We start from the raw sequence: 18084 nt of genomic DNA on the forward strand, positions 1-18084 counted from the left end.
CTCCCAGATAATTAAAAAAATTTTTTTTTTTGTTAAAAGAGACAGGGTCCCACTATGTGCCCCAGGTTGGTCATGAATTCCTAGGCTCAAGCGATCACCTGCCTCGGCCTCCCAAAGTGTTGGGATTACAGGTGTGAGCCATCTTGCTCAGCCAGAACAGAATACTCATTTTTTTCAAAGGCATGTATTAAGCGTATTAGCAGAAAAAAAAAAAAAAGTTATAGAAAAACGTATTTTAAAATCTACGTATTTGGAAATATATTTTATAACATTTTGTATGCCCAATTATCTTAAAAATTGAACTGTCCATTTCGATTTGAGATTACAAAATTATAAAATGCATTTTATGGTTGATAGTAAACTATATTAATGTAGTCATATTCTCAAACTATAAAAAAAAAAGTTATGCCTGGTCATAATAATTTAGCTATTTTATAACCAACCCTCTCACCTGTTGCAGCCATATGGCATTCTTGTAATTCTTCCTTCAATTCTCACCTTTGAGTAAACTGATTACTGAGCTCCCTTTACCCTAGAGGCAAAGCAGTGAGTTGCAAAACATTTACTACTTTCACCACGGTATAAATTATGTTCCGATAAAGTAGTTGAAACCTTTAAAGTCTTCTACTTTATATAATAAAAACCACTTATTGAAATGTTTTCAACAATATGCCTGAAAGTTATATTTAGAAATAATATATATGTACTATAGGAATATAGATTTTAACATAAGACATTTACTAGGTTTAGTTCTAAGAACCCAGTGCTTTCCCTTTCTAAAATTTACTGGGAAGTTAGATAAATTTAAAATTAAAAGGTTCAATGATTAAAGTAGTTCTGAATATAGTTATAAAGATACAATCTATTATTCCTGTTGCACTGTAAGACAAACAAATCTTGGTATTTTAAAACTTTCACTTGTAGTAAACATTTTCCTGTCCTCTATCTTCAAACGACACGTCACTGAGATGAAATAATAACTTGCTCAAGTCGCAGCATTAAGGAACAGAATCTGGATCTAAATACAAATGCCTCTGACCTCTGGCTAAGTGCTACCAGAATTTCACATATTTATTTAAATAGGAAAAATTAGACACTTCTAGAGTCCCTATGCAAGTTAACCAAAATTGCTTATTAATAACATCTTCAAAATCATGATGATGAAATGCCACCACAAAATCTTCAACATTTACGCAAGTTTTATTATTAAATGTGTTACTTGTATTCGGTTTTTTAACTGGTAATCTATTCTTTATATTGTAACATCTGATTTGTTGGGAGTCAGATAATGAAGTGGATTTTATAAACCTGCACTGGCCCATGTGGTACCTACTGGCCAGATGTGATTTTTAAAATGTAAATTGGCCAGGCATGGTAGCTCACGCCTATAATCCCAGCACTTTGGGAGGCTGAGGTGGGCGGATCACCTGAGGTCAGGAGTTCAACACCAGCTTGCCCACCATGGTGAAACCCCGTCTCTAGTAAAAATAAGAAAATTAGCCAGGCGTGGTGGCGGGCGCCTGTAGTCCCAGCTACTCGGGAGGCTGAGGCAGGAGAATCACTTGAACCCGGGGGACGGAGGTTGCAGCGATTCAAGATCACACCACTGCACTCCTGCCTGGGTGACAGAGCAAGACTCCATCCCCCCACCCCCTAAAAAGTAAATTAATTAAAATGAAATATAATTAAAAATTTAGTTCCTATGTTATACCAGCCTCTAGCTACCATAATGGACTGTGTACATCTACAGTTCAGAAAAGAGGTAAGGGTTGAAGATAAAACATTAGAAAATCACTGACATATGAATTTTATTTAAAGTCATGAGATCACTAAGGGAGTGGGCATATACAGGGAATAAAACAGGGTCAAATTGCAGTGAAACAATCTTATAAGACATGGAAGAAAAGAGGAAGAATTAGCAAAGGACAATGAAGAGTGCCTAAAGAGATAAGAGGAAAACCAAGAGAATGTGGTGTCCCAGAAATCATGTATTTAGAAGTGATCAAATGTGTCAAATGCTGCTGACAGGTGAAGATAAGAACAAAGAATTGACCACTAGAATTAGCAATGAAAAGGTCCCTTTTGAGTTTGAAAAGAAGAGATGAAAGATTTCAACAAATTTATAGAAGATGGAAAACGATTAGAAACATCTGTAGGAATACACCATTGGAGAGTTGTAGTAGATACAGAAGCCATCTGACTATGAAATCTGTGAATTTGGAATCAGCATATTTGGAAAGGGGAAAACCTGAATGAAAACCAGAAGTAACGAAGATTCGTTTGTACAATACCTAAGCTAAACAGGCTGTGAAATCCCCAGAAAATGAAGGATGCCCAGCATTAACAGTCTGCCACAAAACAAAACAAAACAAAACAAAACAAACCACAGTGGAATTGTCTCTAAAAATAATAGCGTGAACCATCTGGGAAGCATGTAGCCTTCTTAGTGTGGATATGCTGTCCCAGTTATTCTCATTTTGGCAACTTGCATGACAGTATCATAGGTGGGCCCACTCACTTTACTTGTTTACCCTAAATATAAGCTGCCAGTTAATTTGTGCTAGCCATGTATATGGAGTTTTCAATATACTTTCTGCTTAGGTGAAGAAAACAGTGAGATTGTAGAGCCATTCTCAGAACAGAAGAAGAAATCATATTTGTACCCAGTTCTTCATTTTTAAAGAGACACTAAGGATCATCAGATATATAAGGAAAAACCATTGGCATGAAAGAAAAACACAGGACACATAAACAGATTTAAAAAAAAATGAACACAGAGGAAACGTCGATTGATTTAGGAAGGTGTAATGGTAGCCAGAAAACATCAGTACAAGAAAAAAAAAAAAAAAAAAAAACATACAGGACACGAAATGAGACAGAAGATTGAAATACAGACGCATACAGACACTTCTTTCAGGGAACTCCTAGCAATGATTATATTTCTGTTACACATGTAAATAGCTTACATATTTTACCACATAAGTTTGAGGCTGAGTATCTTTTCTGAAATTAGATTGTATATTTCAGAGCCATACAACAGCTCTGTCCAATTGTGCCTAAACTCTCAGAAGTTTTACATTTGATCTTTTTTAAAAAGATGCTATATGCAAATAACTTCTATAAGTCTTTAAATTAAGAAGTTATCATATATCAACGGGAAAGCTTTGGAAAAGGTAAACATCAGAATTCTATAAAATAAAAATTAAATGATCTAGCTCATACTTTGGCTATGGTAGCATTAAATTATGTAGTTTTCATATTCATTAACTCAATAAGATCTAATTTTAATTTCCTGTAGTTCATGGTCTTCCATTGCTTGCTTTTTATTTTTCATTGTTGATATAATTATTTCACTTTTAAAATTTATCTATGAGGAAAATGCTACAATATTCTTTGATAACTGAATTTAGAAGGGTTTTAAATGAAATACATCAATTTGCAAATAAATGTGACTGACAAAAGAAGAAAAGCTTACACTAAGTTTTCTATTTTTAACAGATAGGGAAAAAAGTTGAAATTATGAGACTGGAACCATATGTGTCATATAAACATTTAAATAAGCAAAGTTTGCATTCACATTCTCCCCTCAGACAGCATTAGGAGAAATTTAATATCCCAACAGGGACACTAACTGCATATCCCTGTACATGAAGAACCATTCATTAAGAACATTAATATTCACTAGAGTTAATAAAAATGATTCTTAAGAAATGACAAGTGTGAAAGCATATTTTAAATTATTAACATGTTTAGAAACACGGGTTCAAGTGGCATTTATCATTAAAGATACAGGGGCTTTCATCACAAGTGATGAGTAAGTTTTGTTTGTTTGTTTGTTTTTGAGATGGAGTCTCACTCTGTCGCCCAGGCTGGAGTGCAGTGGCACAATCTCAGCTTACTGCAACCTCTGCCTCCTGGGTTCAAGTGATTCTTATGCCTCAGCCTCGCCGAGTAGCTGGAATTACGGATACCTGCCACCGTGCCCGGCTAATTTTTGTATTTTTAGTAGAAAAGGGTTTCACCATGTTGGTCAGGCTGGTCTTGAACTGACCTCAAGTGATCCACCTGCCTTGAACTCCTGACCTCAAGTGATCCATCCGCGTCGGCCTCCCAAAGTGTTGGGGTTACAGGCGTGAGGCACCACACCTGGTCTTCAAGCGAGGAATAAGTTTTAATACTTAGTAGATTAAGTATAGTTAATCTACTTCAGATCATTGCATAGTTACTTAGTATAATACTGATACAGGATATTCAAATGACTCCTTATACTTCAATGTACCGATCAAATATCAATTTTAGAGAATCCAATCATAACAATAAGAAATCCTAACAAACGAAGGATCTGTGGAAGGAGAATATAAAATAGTCATGATAAAGGAAAAATCCATGTGATTAACAGAAAAATCCAAATATGGCAACTGTCACACCTCCAAGATTTTTGTGTTGATTGGAGGCTAGAGAAAGGGTATGAAATGAAATGAACATTAGCTTTAGGAGTAATTCTTGGTCCTCAGTAGATTAGATGGAACAGAATTCAGATGATTAAGGAAGTCTGACTACCTCCCTGACATATATAAGTTTTCATCCTGTTGTCTTCATTTTTATCATAACTTTTTTTTTTTCAAATTAAGCTACTTTTGCTGAATTAATGCTAGAGAAATTAAAGGTAATAGTAATAACCTACATTTGGTTGCTTATGCACTTAAAAAAGTGACTTCATAGTGCTTGTTATCACATTAGATCACTGCAACAGCATTTCTGAAAAGCAGGAAATGAAGCATCAGAACCTCCATTTTACATATGAAAACTTCAGAAGCTGTTCCCCTCTTCAAGCCTACAGTCCACAGCCCTCCTCTTTTAAAGGGGACTGATTCTTTTAAAACTTGGTTCAGAAATCAGTGTCTTTAAATTCTTTCTTAACTTACCCCAGACACGTAAGTCTGAGTTAGGCTTTAATATATTCACAACATTTTTTACCATTTTTATGTTACAGCATTTACCAATGGGAGAACACTGATCACACTGCAGTGAATAACTGTCGACTCTTGAAGGCAGGGTTTATAATTTTTAATCTGAACAACTAGCACTAAACATATCATCTGGCCTACTGCAAGCAGTTCAGAAGTTGAATACATCAAGTGGTTTCTGAGTGATAAAGGCTGAATTAGAAATTTGGTGTTAACTCCTAATCCGAAGCTCATTCCTCCACATATCAGTGCTTCTGTCAATAAACAACTGTAACAAAACATTTTTGGTAAAAACCAACCAACCAAACAAAAAAAACCAAGCACCCTTTCTCCCATTTTGATGTTATATACTATATAAAAGTGTTTTTTCTTTTTTCTTTTATTTTTTTGAGATGGAGTTTTGCTTGTCGCCCAGGCTGGAGTGCAGTGGTGTGGTCTCAGCTCACTGCAACCTCCACCTCCCAGGTTCAAGCAATTCTCCTAAGCCTCCTGAGTAGCTGGGATTACAGGTGCCCACCACCACGCCCGGCTAATTTTTGTAATTTCAGTAGAGACGGGTTTCACCATGTTGGCCAGGCGGGTCTTGAACTCCTGACCTCAGGTAATTGGCCCACCTCAGCCTCCCAAAGTGCTGAGATTATAAGGCGTGAGCCACCCCTCCTGGCCTTCTTTTTCGAGACAGGGTCTTGCTGTGTCTCGATCTCCAGGGCTCAAGTGATCCTCCCATCTCAGCCTCTTGAGCAGCTGGGACTATAGGCACATGCCACTACACTTGGCTAACTATTTTGTATTTTTTGTAGACAGAGCTTCATCATGTTGCCCAAGTTGGTCTCAAACGCCTGCGCTCAAGTATCTCCAGCCTCAGCCTCCCAAAAGTGCTGGGATTACAGGCATGAGACACAGCACCTGGCTGAAAAGCATTTTCTTAAGGGAGGAAAAACTACAGGTTGCAAAATGGAATTACATGAAGTACCTCAAGATTTTGTGATGTCTCTGGGGGTTATGATCTTAGAGATGGTCAAATTCTAAGAGAAACAGAGGCTAGCACATGGAGTTCTGTTGTTACTTTTGCTCTATTTTAACATCTGTGGAATAAAGGATTGTCCGCCACCGAGCCCATGCCCTATCGATTTTGGCCAGATTACACAGATGACAGAGTACTTTGATTTTAATCATCTGAAAATCTCAATGTTATCTCATTACATGCCAAAGATGGGTTAAGGATGGTACTCATGTAGAAAGCTAAAGTTTGGAAAGTTAAGTGTTCTAGTGGATTATTCAAGTTTAAGATGCTTGACAACTTTCTTCTTGAAATTACTTCATCTTAATGTCTTTTTTGGCATGCTTCTAAAAATGTTATATCCATTATTTGTCTCTTTGACATGTTCTTTTTCCTATAATCATCACTTAACAAATTTTATTAAGTCATGTCTTAAAATAAGATAAAATACAGATACTTCCATTCTTTTGGCAACAAAACAAATCGCATAATTTCAAACTAAAAAAAAAAAAAAAAAAAAAAAAATCAAAAAAACCTCCCATAACCTCATACTGTTTATTCTCCCAATATTTTATGAGTTTCAAAGTATTAAATGTATTGTGTTGATTCTGACAATTCTATGAAGTAGGAAACGTGGAGACATTTATTCAAAGAGACAAAGCGAACTACCTAACAAAACAGGAAGTGGTGGGATCCCAGGTCAGGCTCATTTCTTCTGGCTGGCTGACCTTGAGTCTAGTGCTTTTTCCACCATAATATACATGTATTGAATTCAGCAAAGTGACTGGAAAACAAATTCTTGCCATTAAAACTGCATAATAAAACATTTTGATTATTTTAGTAGCAAAAAACACATTTCAGGGCATGTGTCTATAGAAATCAGTTAATTTTGTAGATTACCTATTAATCTACAATAGTGAATTAATGCCTTTCACCTCTCTCACCACCTGAAATACTGGAATTATGGAAGTTTGAAACCAGAATTAAATCAAACATTCTTTTTCAATTAACAGTTTAAAGTTCATGAAGTAATACTAACAGAAAGCTCTGCCAATTCTGATGAGATGAGAGAGTCTTTGAAGCTCATTTTACCTTCCTTAAAATGGAAACCCCCTTTTACCATCAGCTGTGTTTATTGAGAGTCATTCTAAATACTAATTTTTGCCAAAATGTTTTTTCTTTGAAATACAAGAATCATCATGTTTCCAGCTTAGATGTAATCTACCTTCTACAATAGCTTATAGAAGAATATCACAGAATCTCTGGTGAAATTATGATCCAGGATTCATTTCACATTTTAGTTGTCTAAAACGTTTTACATTTCTCTATAAAAAATTAAACCTTTAATATACTAAAATCTTAAAAACAATAAAAAATTTAACTGGAAAAATAACTCAATTTTAAGAGTTAGTCAAGGGAATGTAAGTATATACTTTCAAAGACACACAAAATGAATGAAAAAATGCAGTTGTTCGAGCAGGTGCAGTGGCTCATGCCTGTAATCCCAGCACTTTGGGAGGCCAAGGTGGGCGGATCACGAGGTCAGGAGACCGAGACCATCGTGGTGGTGAAACCCTGTCTCTACTAAAAATACAAAAATTAGCCGGGCATGGTGGTGCGTGCCTGTAATCCAAGCTACTTGGGAGGCTGAGGCAGGAGAATCATTGGAATCCGGGAGGTGGAGGTTGCAGTGAACTGAGATCGTGCCAGTGCACTCCAAGGGTGACAAGAGCAAGGCTTTGTGTTAAAAAACACAAAATATGGCCAGGCGCACTGGCTCACGCCTGTAATCCCAGCACTCTGGGAGGCCGCGGTGGGCAGATCATGAGGTCAGAAGATGGAGACCATCCTGACTAACATGGTGAAACCCCGTCTCTACTAAAAAATACAAAAAATTAGCCAGGCGTGGTGGCGGGTGCCTGTAGTTCCAGCTACACGGGAGGCTGAGGCAGGAGAAATGGCGTGAACCCAGGAGGCGGAGCTTGCAGTGAGCTGAGATTGTGCCACCGCACTCCAGTCTGGGTGATAGAGTGAGACTCTGTCTCACAAAAAAAAAAAAAAAAAACAGTTCTTCAAATATTATTCAACATGTAGAAGCACAAGAGTTAGTTTGACAGATCTCTTAACCAATACCAGTCACTGACTAACTTGATGATTTTGTTTGAATCAAATATTTTCACTGTGAAGGAAAATAGGACATGGCAAAATATTAGATTAAATGGTTGGTTTATGGTATAAAAGTTTAACATAGTTTTACAGGGTCTAACGGAGAACATAAATAAAATTTGGAGAAGGGAGAAGCTATTGATAGTTTTAAAAAATCATGTTATCCCTATCACCACACTATAAGTTTACAATTAATAAAGATAATTTGAAGAGTGCATGAATAAAGTCATATTAATAAAATGATTCATTTTCTTTTGTTTGACTCAATTTATCTATTTAATATGAATTAAATTTAATTTAGAGCAATGCTGTGAAAATACATACAAAGTCCATAAAATGAAATATGCTGTCCTTCAAAATATAAACATGCAAAGATGATACAACTACCCCATTGCCAGTAGTAACGCTTTCTGCTGATTTCTCTCCCCATTGCCAGTAGTAACACTTCCTGCTAATTTCTCTCCCCTGCGTACCTGTAACAGTGATTGATTTTTATTACTGAATAATCCACATTTTAAAACTTAGTTCTATAGCAAGCTTGTCCAACCCACAGGCCGTGTGATGACTCTGAATGCAGCTCAACATAAATTCATAAACTTTCTTAAAAATATTATGAGATTTTTTTTGTGTCGTTGTTGTTGTTTTTAAACTCATCAGCAATCGTTAGTATTAGTGTATCTTATGTGCTGCCCAAGACAAGTCTTCTTCCAGTGTGACCCCAGGAAGCCAAAAGATTGGACACCCCTGTTCGATAGCAGGGACTCTTGAGATGGTTGAGTGTGATCTGGATTCAGATAAAATAACACAGAATAAAACTTCTCTGTATAGAGCCTGTTGATTTGACTGGAGACTACATACCATAATTACTGGAAATCAAACCTTAAAAAAATCTAACAACTGACAAACAGAATTATATTTAAAGGTCAAAGAAAGATGTAAGTTCATTAATCCTCAGGAAATAGGATGTCCTCCTTGACACCTCAGTCTCAAAAACCCCACCTTTTCCAAATAGTTATACTGCTTGTATTACTACTTTCCAATATATCTTAGAACTCTAAAGCTAGTAAAAAAAGAAGGTAATACCCATAGCCAGAGGGCCCACTTGGCAATGTGGTAGGACAACGAATGAAGGAGTGGCTCTAGACACAGTCTCCCTGAGGGCTGTGAGCAGGGAGCCCACTTCACTTCCCTAAACATGTACCATCGTCCAGGAACAGGCAGTTAGGTATGGTGAGGATGAGAAGTACTGAGCTAGACATGACTGCCTCTAGCTATGAGAATTCTAACATGTCAGCCTCTCTGATTCTCAGTTTTACTGTACAGAAATTGAGTAACAAAAGTTTTAAGGTCCCAGAAGCTCTAAAATGATTTTACTCCCCATGATTTTCATGTTTACTCTACTTTTCAGAGAGTTTTGTTGATGATCAAATAAGGATATATATGAAAGCACTTTATAAATTTTCATACAAATGCAAGTTGCTGTTATTGTTTTATAGATTTTCTTTATTACACTAGAAAAGTATGGAAACAGTTTTGATATACAATATAAGATGCTTACTACATGGTGAGGCATTTAGATGGGCTATGCCCTAAAATTTAACAAAAATGTTAAAATTATATTTTTTCTTATAAAAATTACTCAGGGAAGATGCTATAGTTTTAATTTTTATAGGATTATCTGATTTGTTAAGAACTTAGACTAACAGCTTAATGAACAGTTCTTAAAATAAGCATCTCATAGGAACTGTATCCAGCTTTTCTGGATACAGGTAACCTATTCCTCATACAGATGCCAGCTGTATTCAAAGAAAAAAATACATTTTAGAATATCCCTTTTATATTCATTCCTTGGATAATTCTTTTACCCACAGCAGCAGTCGCCAACCTTTTTGGCACCAGGGACCAGGTTCATGGAAGATCATTTTTCCATGGACTGGGGGCAGGGGATGAGGAAAGGTGAATGGTTTTGGGAGGAAACTATTCCACCTCAGATCAGGCATTAGATTCTCATAAGGAGCTCACAACCTAGATTCCTACATGCGCAGTTCATAATAGAATCCAATGATGTCGCTGATCTGACCGGAGGCAGAGTTCATGCAGTAATGCTCCCAGCTCCATCACTCACCTCCTGCTGTGCACCTGGGGGTGTGGGTGGGGGGTTGGGACCCCTGATCTAGAGAATAAAATGTGAATTCCTCAGTGTGGTATGATTTGACCCAATCTACCTCTGCAAACTTAGTTCACCTTAAACACGTTCATCTCACCTTTTCCAGTTAAACCAAGACTCAAACCACTCCCTAGCCATACCAAGCTCTCTTCTAAGTACTGTTAAAGAAAAAAATTATTCAATGATACTTGTCAAAGCACAGTAAGAAAGACTTTATTCAGGGCTACTGCAGTAGGTACAGGGACTACTGCAATGGGATTTTGTAGCTGGGGAGAAAGATTGGCTGAAATCCAAATACAGCATGGGCAAGTGGGAGAGAGGGAAGTCAAGAGAAAAGGAGTAATCATGAATGGCTCCTAGTTATTCCTGAACAACTGTGTGAATGGCGCTGTGGAATACTGGGATTAGGGAGACTTCGTAGTAGGGGAAGTGGAGGTGGAAGGAAGGGTTTTTGAGGCCAAAAAACCAAGAGTTCTATTTGAACATATAAAGTTTGAGAATGTTTTAGCTCTCCTATCCCTCTTTATTCTGGTGACACTTTGTTTACACTGTGATTTCAGAATCTGTCACATTCTGACTTAATTTGGTGCATACTTACTTATCTCCCTAGCCAGACTAGAGATTCCTGAAGGCAGAGACTGTAACATTTACTCCACAGGCTAAATAGAGGGCCTTAAACAAAGTGGTCACTTAAAATGATTTCAGAATGAATAAATGAAGTATTCTAGAAATTGTGAGGAATACAAACCAAAGAAAAGAGAAATGCTTACTTTTCTAGTAGTCTCCGTTACCTAGAACTCATCTTGCATACGATCAATAAAAGTTACAACAGAACATAAATCCACTTCAGAGTCTAGCACTGCAACATGTAAACCCACTTACATATATATAAAATCAACCCTTACTCTTACGTCTCCTAGCATGAGTGCTACTGGGCTCATGCTTACTAGCTCTGTGTAAATAGCTTTCTTTTATACCGTCCAAAGGCAAACATCGACAGATGTGACTTGCATATTTCAGATAGGTTTTCAGTGAGATTTTATTTTAAACATTCTATTTACATGATTTGTTTTGTAGTCATGTATTTCAGATTCTAATAGATTATTTTACAATCAACACTTAATTATTTATCCACTTTACAAACTGATTTGAACGCTGAATAGAATCACAGAATTTTTAAGACAGAAACTCACCAAAGCCAGAGCCCTCACTTATTTGGAGGGATGAGAAAACTTTGGCCTGAAGAAACTGCTCAAGACTCCGCATTTGGAAATAAAGTTAGGTCTGAACACCAGCTCACCTGGTTCCTAAGGCAGGATTTTTTTTTTCATAAACACTGGCTTCTTAATAAAAGAGATTAATTTGGCCATTTTGAGATGGACCACATATTATGCTTTTGTAACTTTTCTGTTCAGTGATATCTCAATGACATTTCTAAGAAAGATATGCCTTAAAATGCGGTTAGGCATATTAGTAACCAAATGGCTTAATCGTCATGCTTCTAAGATAGTATGTGCAGGGATATAAATATCCCTCTTATGGTCTACATGGCCATGGAAACTGAAGTGAAATGGAGCTAATCCTATGTATAATCATGAAGTTTGAAAGGCTTGCCTTTATCATATCCCTCTTCCCCTTTAATTTGTCTCAGTGGTAATCCTTCTTCCCATTTCAAAGGCATTCCTACCTATTCCCTCTGCCCTTTCCCTTTACAAAAAATGAAAAAAAAAATTTTGTATTTATTATCTATACCTTGTTGGCAGACAGACATAAGATACTGCTTAAATGAATTTTAAACAATATATTAACTCAATCAGATATTTATCTTCTAAGCTTTTAATCCTGAATTGTGGAATGAAAAGTTTGTTCCCAGACAGTTGGTAGGGACAGAGTGGTGGAGAGAGGTTCCCTCCCTCCTAGTTATAAACATGACAAGGTCTGAAGCCAAGCCAAGTATCTATTTAGGGTGAAAAGAATAATCTAAAGAGGTAGTATATGATGCAGCTCCACTGGAAATAACAACGGCCAACATTATTACTTTAGTTTCTGCCAGATATCTGGAACACTACAAATTAAACATTTCTAAGGTTTGAGATAATTGTTACTAATTATTATAGTGACTTGAAATTAGATTTCAAAGTAGTTCAAAGTTAGCTTACACATATTTGTCACGTTTATAATATAAATATGTTATATTCATACAGTACCTTATGCTTACAGTGTTTTCATGTGTGCAATCTCATTTAAACGTCAACAATATATAATGTAAACATCATTTTCAGTTTTCAAATGAAGAGCCTAAGGTTTGCAGGTAATAAGGGTTATAAAAGGCACAGCCAGGGTTGAGCATAAGAGTTGTGAATCCAAGCATTTTCTCACTATAATATGTAACCTATACAGCAGTATTAAAATAACTTGTATATGCAAGTTCCAAATACTTTCAAGGTAAAAAAGTGGTATATATTGTCCTCAAATTTCTAAGTAAATTATGTTGATCTTCTCATACTCAAATTTTTTTCGTATAATTTTTGTAAAAGATAATTGTTTTGTTATTTTCAGCTTTCCTACCTTTCTAAAAGAATTCAGTAGTAGAAAAAATACTGTCAAAAACATACAGCTAATGAAAAGAAAAAGTCATCTTTCAATACCACAAACATTTCTCATTTAGATGTTTTTCCTTTGATATCCTTTTAAAACCTTATTGAAACTCATTTTTTTTTTTTTTTTTTTTTGAGACGGAGTCTCGCTCTGTCGCCCAGGCTGGAGTGCAGTGGCCGGATCTCAGCTCACTGCAAGCTCTGCCTCCCGGGTTTACGCCATTCTCCGGCCTCAGCCTCCCAAGTAGCTGGGACTACAGGCGCCCGCCAACTTGCCCGGCTAGTTTTTTGTATTTTTTAGTAGAGACGGGGTTTCGCCGTGTTAGCTAGGTTGGTCTCGATCTCCTGACCTCGCGATGCACCCGTCTCGGCCTCCCAAAGTGCTGGGATTACAGGCTTGAGCCACCGCGCCCGGCCTGAAACTCATTTAAAACATTAGCCAAAACAATTGTATAGTTCACTTCAGTGATTCAGTATAGTTTTGTAACAAGCTTTTTTGCATATTTTGTTAATTTGCCCTTTAATGGGATGTGACATCACTACAGGTTACATCCTATTTCTGCCAATATGTATTTTACCTTGGCTTTCCTTGAAATGAATTATAACATGGGATTATCCATCTATGATGAGTTCTTTAGCTGGGAAACTGAATCAGATTTAACGTCATAAAGGTTTAAAACTCACGTGTTTTGCTAGTTTTAAATTATTATCTGTTAACAGCACATAGGTTCAGTGTATCTACCGTTACCAAATCCAAACTTACTTTTGAAATAAACTTGGTGCTTTTAAAGAGATGCTAGAATAGAATTTGTCAAGTACGAAAACCGACCATTATGAGCTTTATTTCTAAAGAAGTAAGTGATATTCATCAACAAAATGAGCATCTATCTGAACATTTAAAAGAATTGTCAAAGTAAGAAAGGGGCTCACCAGTCTGAGTGAAACCAAACTGATGTAGAATCTCTTGAGCGGTCAGCATGTTTGACGGCTTTAACTTAGACTGTTGTGAGGAGACTGCTGGTGGTGAAGTAAATGAGAGATTTTTGTTGACCTGTATTAGGAAAACAAATCAGAAATTACAGTGTAATTTCCTGGATTACTGATGCAAAAACTGGATGAGATATATTTGTTTATCATACAAACCAGGACACATGATAGGTCAAAAGGAGTGGTAATCACGTACATGGTTAGTTTGTAAAGTTTACAAAAGAGAATCATTTTCATCAAGGAAAAAATATAACAGCAATTAGAACATAGCTATATGAAAATAAATCAGCCTTACTAAAGTTCACCATGGAACTGACATTATTAATAACTTAAGAGTGGTCTTAGGCATTTCTTACGCAAAGAAATGCAAGAAATAAAAATGACTCCTTGGCCAGGCGCGGTGGCTCAAGCCTGTAATCCCAGCACTTTGGGAGGCCGAGACGGGTGGATCACGAGGTCAGGAGATCGAAACCATCCTGGCTAACACGGTGAAACCCCGTCTCTACTAAAAAAATACAAAAAACTAGCCGGGCAAGGTGGCGGGCGCCTGTAGTCCCAGCTACTCGGGAGGCTGAGGCAAGAGAATGGCGGGAACCCAGGAGGCGGAGCTTGCAGTGAGCTGAGACCCGGCAACTGCACTCCAGCCTTGGTTTCAGAGCCAGACTCCGTCTCAAAAAAAAAAAAAAAAAAAAAAGACTCCTTGACTGGTTCAATTAAGGAAGAGTAAAAATGTTTCACATTCACATTTCTCTAGCATTTTAGTGAAATAGCAGGTACTTCCTTTTCAGAGATACACAGAAAACACCTGTACTACTCATGTTTATATACATCATGGTGACACAGATAACACAGCTGTAACCTAACTTGCCATGTGAAATAGTTTCCATTGCATCAAAACACCTTACTCTTAGGATACTGTTTAAACATATCATTAAAATAACAAGGAAAATTTCTGTATGTAAATACAATGTTCTATAACATACAAAACCTAGTATGATTATCTGAATGCACACTACCAATCTCACAGAAATGAAATGCATAATAAACACAACATTTTAACTATAGCTCTTGTAGGAAAATAAACAGTTCACTGAAAAAGCTTGCAATGTTTATAAGTAAATTCATCTTGTAAATCAAAATTCATTTCAGAAAAAAAATCTATCTTTTTTTCATTATTAACGAATCAATCATTTTATCTTTTCATTACTTTCAAAAGCACAATAAAATGTGATCTATTTTGGAGAAATTGACAGTCTGATTTCTAATTCACTTAAAAAACGTAATCTGTAAATTAACAAAATGATAATTTATGGCATATAAATATTACTATATTAAAAGAGCCCCTTTCACATTTTTTTTGTTTAAATAATGAAAACCATACAGAGAAGTTCTACTGTGCAAGTATTTAAAATTTTCCTTTTGATGTTCTGTATAAGACAATACTGGGCTCTGGTTACATGCCCTTTATCTGATTCATTATTTACATATTTGTAAATTTTTTTCTACTGTCTGCTTTTAAACAGTGATAATAAACAGTATATCTTGGTTTAGGTTTTTCTCTTAGAGCAAAGCGTTAGCAAATTTGGTGAAAAAGTCAATTAAGACCATATGTTAATATAGTTCTCAGTAACTAAACTATTATGTCATCTCATTAAAAAAAAAAAGTATTTTCCAAAGTAGTTGGAGGGGCCAAATACCACATCAGTCCTAAAATATCACCCAGCTTTAAAAATTCTATCAAAATTCATTAAATACAGATCAAAATTGATCAGCGATAGTGATACAATACCAAAACAAAACTCATTTAATATCTTTGAGCTTCACCTTCCATCTTTAAATGGAGATAAGAAAAATAATCTCTATACTTCAACGGGAATGTGCCAGGAAAGCAATAATGATGAACTGGTATCATAAAGTGCTATTTGTATGTTAACCATAAAGCATTAATGAACATTAAATAAGAAATAGATTAAATAGAATATATTGGCAAGGGCAAACCATAAGGTAGTATACAAACAAGGGGTAACATCAGTTATTATTAACATCACTAGAAGTAAGGGTAATTAGGTATTTATGATGATGTGGCCAATTTTTCAGAGTTCTGTGCTTTCAAATGGAAAAGAACATATTTATCACTTAACTATCTCATTCACTTCTTTCTGGAATCATTTCTCAGTTTTACTTCTTGAAAATTTTTATCTTAAATATCAAGTAATGTATTTAAAAATCTGGTGCAAACAAACGTGTATGCTGGGGAAATGAAGATGTATCTATATACACACACATCTTTGCACACACATACATACACCTACATATATCCATATATATATATAGATAGATACATACACACATACAATAGCCATTTATAGTCTTCCTCTTCATAAATTTGTGTTAAAAACAAAAAATACCAGGAAAGCTAAAATAGGATACTCAACTGCCTCTGTTCAAACAGAAAGACTTGCCATTCTTTCAAAGCAAAATGTTGTTTTCTTTTTTTTTTTAAACCTACAACCTATAATTATATGTTCTTCCTAAACATTTTTATAATTCTGATCTTTCTTGACATATTTTTTTACAGACTATTCAAATGTCCATAAAGTGATGAGAGTAGTAACTTAACAGAGCAGATGATTTCTAAGGTTTGGGGTAACTGTTAATTATTATTGTTATTATTAGCACTTTGTTTTGAAATTAGAACTCAAACCATTTTCAAAGCTAGCTCGTACATATTTATTACTTCATCTAGAGGAAGAAAAATAATAATAACCATTAAATAGAGTGAAGCAATATCTATTTTTGAAATATGTGCTGTGGAAAAGAATTGCTTAATAATTTTACAACAACAGAAAGGTTGGTTAAGATAGTCTACCCTACACCAATCTACCCTCTTTTCACAACACACTTTTCTGTTTGCTTCATGCAAAAACCACAGTCTGCCAAAGTCAGTTTAAAACTAAAAGCATAAAAATTTAATGAAATTCATAATAAAGAAAAAAAATCACCTGGAACTTCTGCCAAGTTAATCATAAAACTGTTTTGCCTACTCTTTTAGGGTATAAACAGACAAGGAAAATATGCAAATACCAATTCTCTAGACGGGGGCGGAGGGGGGTTAATTTTCATGTTAAAAAGCTTGCTGCTCTGAACATAAAATTGAATGCACAATATTAAGCAAGCTGACAATTAGTTTCACTTTTAGTGATTTAAAACCTTTGGGAGATACATAATACTCATTTCCATATATACTTACAGGTCTAATTTTTTAGCTAATTTTAGATAACATGCTACATTCACCTGAAGAATTGTTTATGAAGCTTCAAGCTGTGATGATACCTCAAGTTGGTTTTAAATTATAATAGAAAGAATGTTAATGCCATCTGTATACTTAAAAGTTTACAAGTTCATCTCTCTCTCCCAGACAGCTCTCATATTTTTCCACTAATCTGAACAATAATGTAGATAATATTTTAATCTGATGGCAGTTCTGGTGGCATTAGAAAAAAGAAACCAATAATATCCAGGAAGCTTTTTTTTTTTTGCAAATCATTTATCTGTTGTAAAAATTAAAATACCAGCATCAAAGAAAAAGTTAAACAGAAAACTTGAGCCAAAGTGAGGTTCAAGATATTTGAAGTCAGGTATGTTTTACATTCTTATACATTTTAAGAGTAGCTTATGCTCTTGTGATTTCTAGCTTAGTGAAGTCTAAGCAATGAGTAGCCTACAGTATTATAAAGAGCAATTCAAATATGACCTCTCAGTGCTCAGATGTTTTCTTTATAAGCCAGGACAGAGAAGTGAGGGATTTGGAAGAAAACACTGTAACTGTTAAAGAAAAATTTCTACAGCAATAAGATACCAGAAAAATCTTACCCCCAAACCACTTCATTACTACTACATTAGCTAAAACCAGTATTCAAATTTGAATCAGTCACTATAAAGTTTTGGCTATATTTAATTAAGATTTCTGAGCCTCTGATAGGTACCAAGGACTGGTGGTTCATAGATCACTAATATGACACCTTCATGTCAATTTCAAAATTAAGATCTAGTCCTGGCTCAAACCAATTATCCAGCAATATTCCTTAGGGTAAAGCAATTTACCTCAACGCATCTTGGTTTTCTCAAAACCTTTACCTCCTTTTCTCTCTTAGTTGACTGCCCTGCTTCACAGAGAAAATTTGGTCTTGAACCCCTGAA

General features: G+C 35.6%; 1 protein-coding gene across 1 annotated transcript in view; it reads right to left on the bottom strand.

The window, feature by feature from the left end:
* AHI1 (Abelson helper integration site 1) overlaps positions 1–18084 on the bottom strand; it is a 228776-nt gene that overhangs the window by 105835 nt on the left and 104857 nt on the right. Inside the window, 1 exon segment of the mRNA XM_017875481.1 lies at positions 13828–13948. Within this exon segment, the coding sequence (XP_017730970.1) occupies positions 13828–13948 (121 nt within the window).

The sequence above is a fragment of the Rhinopithecus bieti genome, unplaced genomic scaffold, assembly GCF_001698545.2.
Source record: "Rhinopithecus bieti isolate Rb0 unplaced genomic scaffold, ASM169854v2 scaffold_9615, whole genome shotgun sequence".
Classification (NCBI taxonomy): domain Eukaryota; kingdom Metazoa; phylum Chordata; class Mammalia; order Primates; family Cercopithecidae; genus Rhinopithecus; species Rhinopithecus bieti.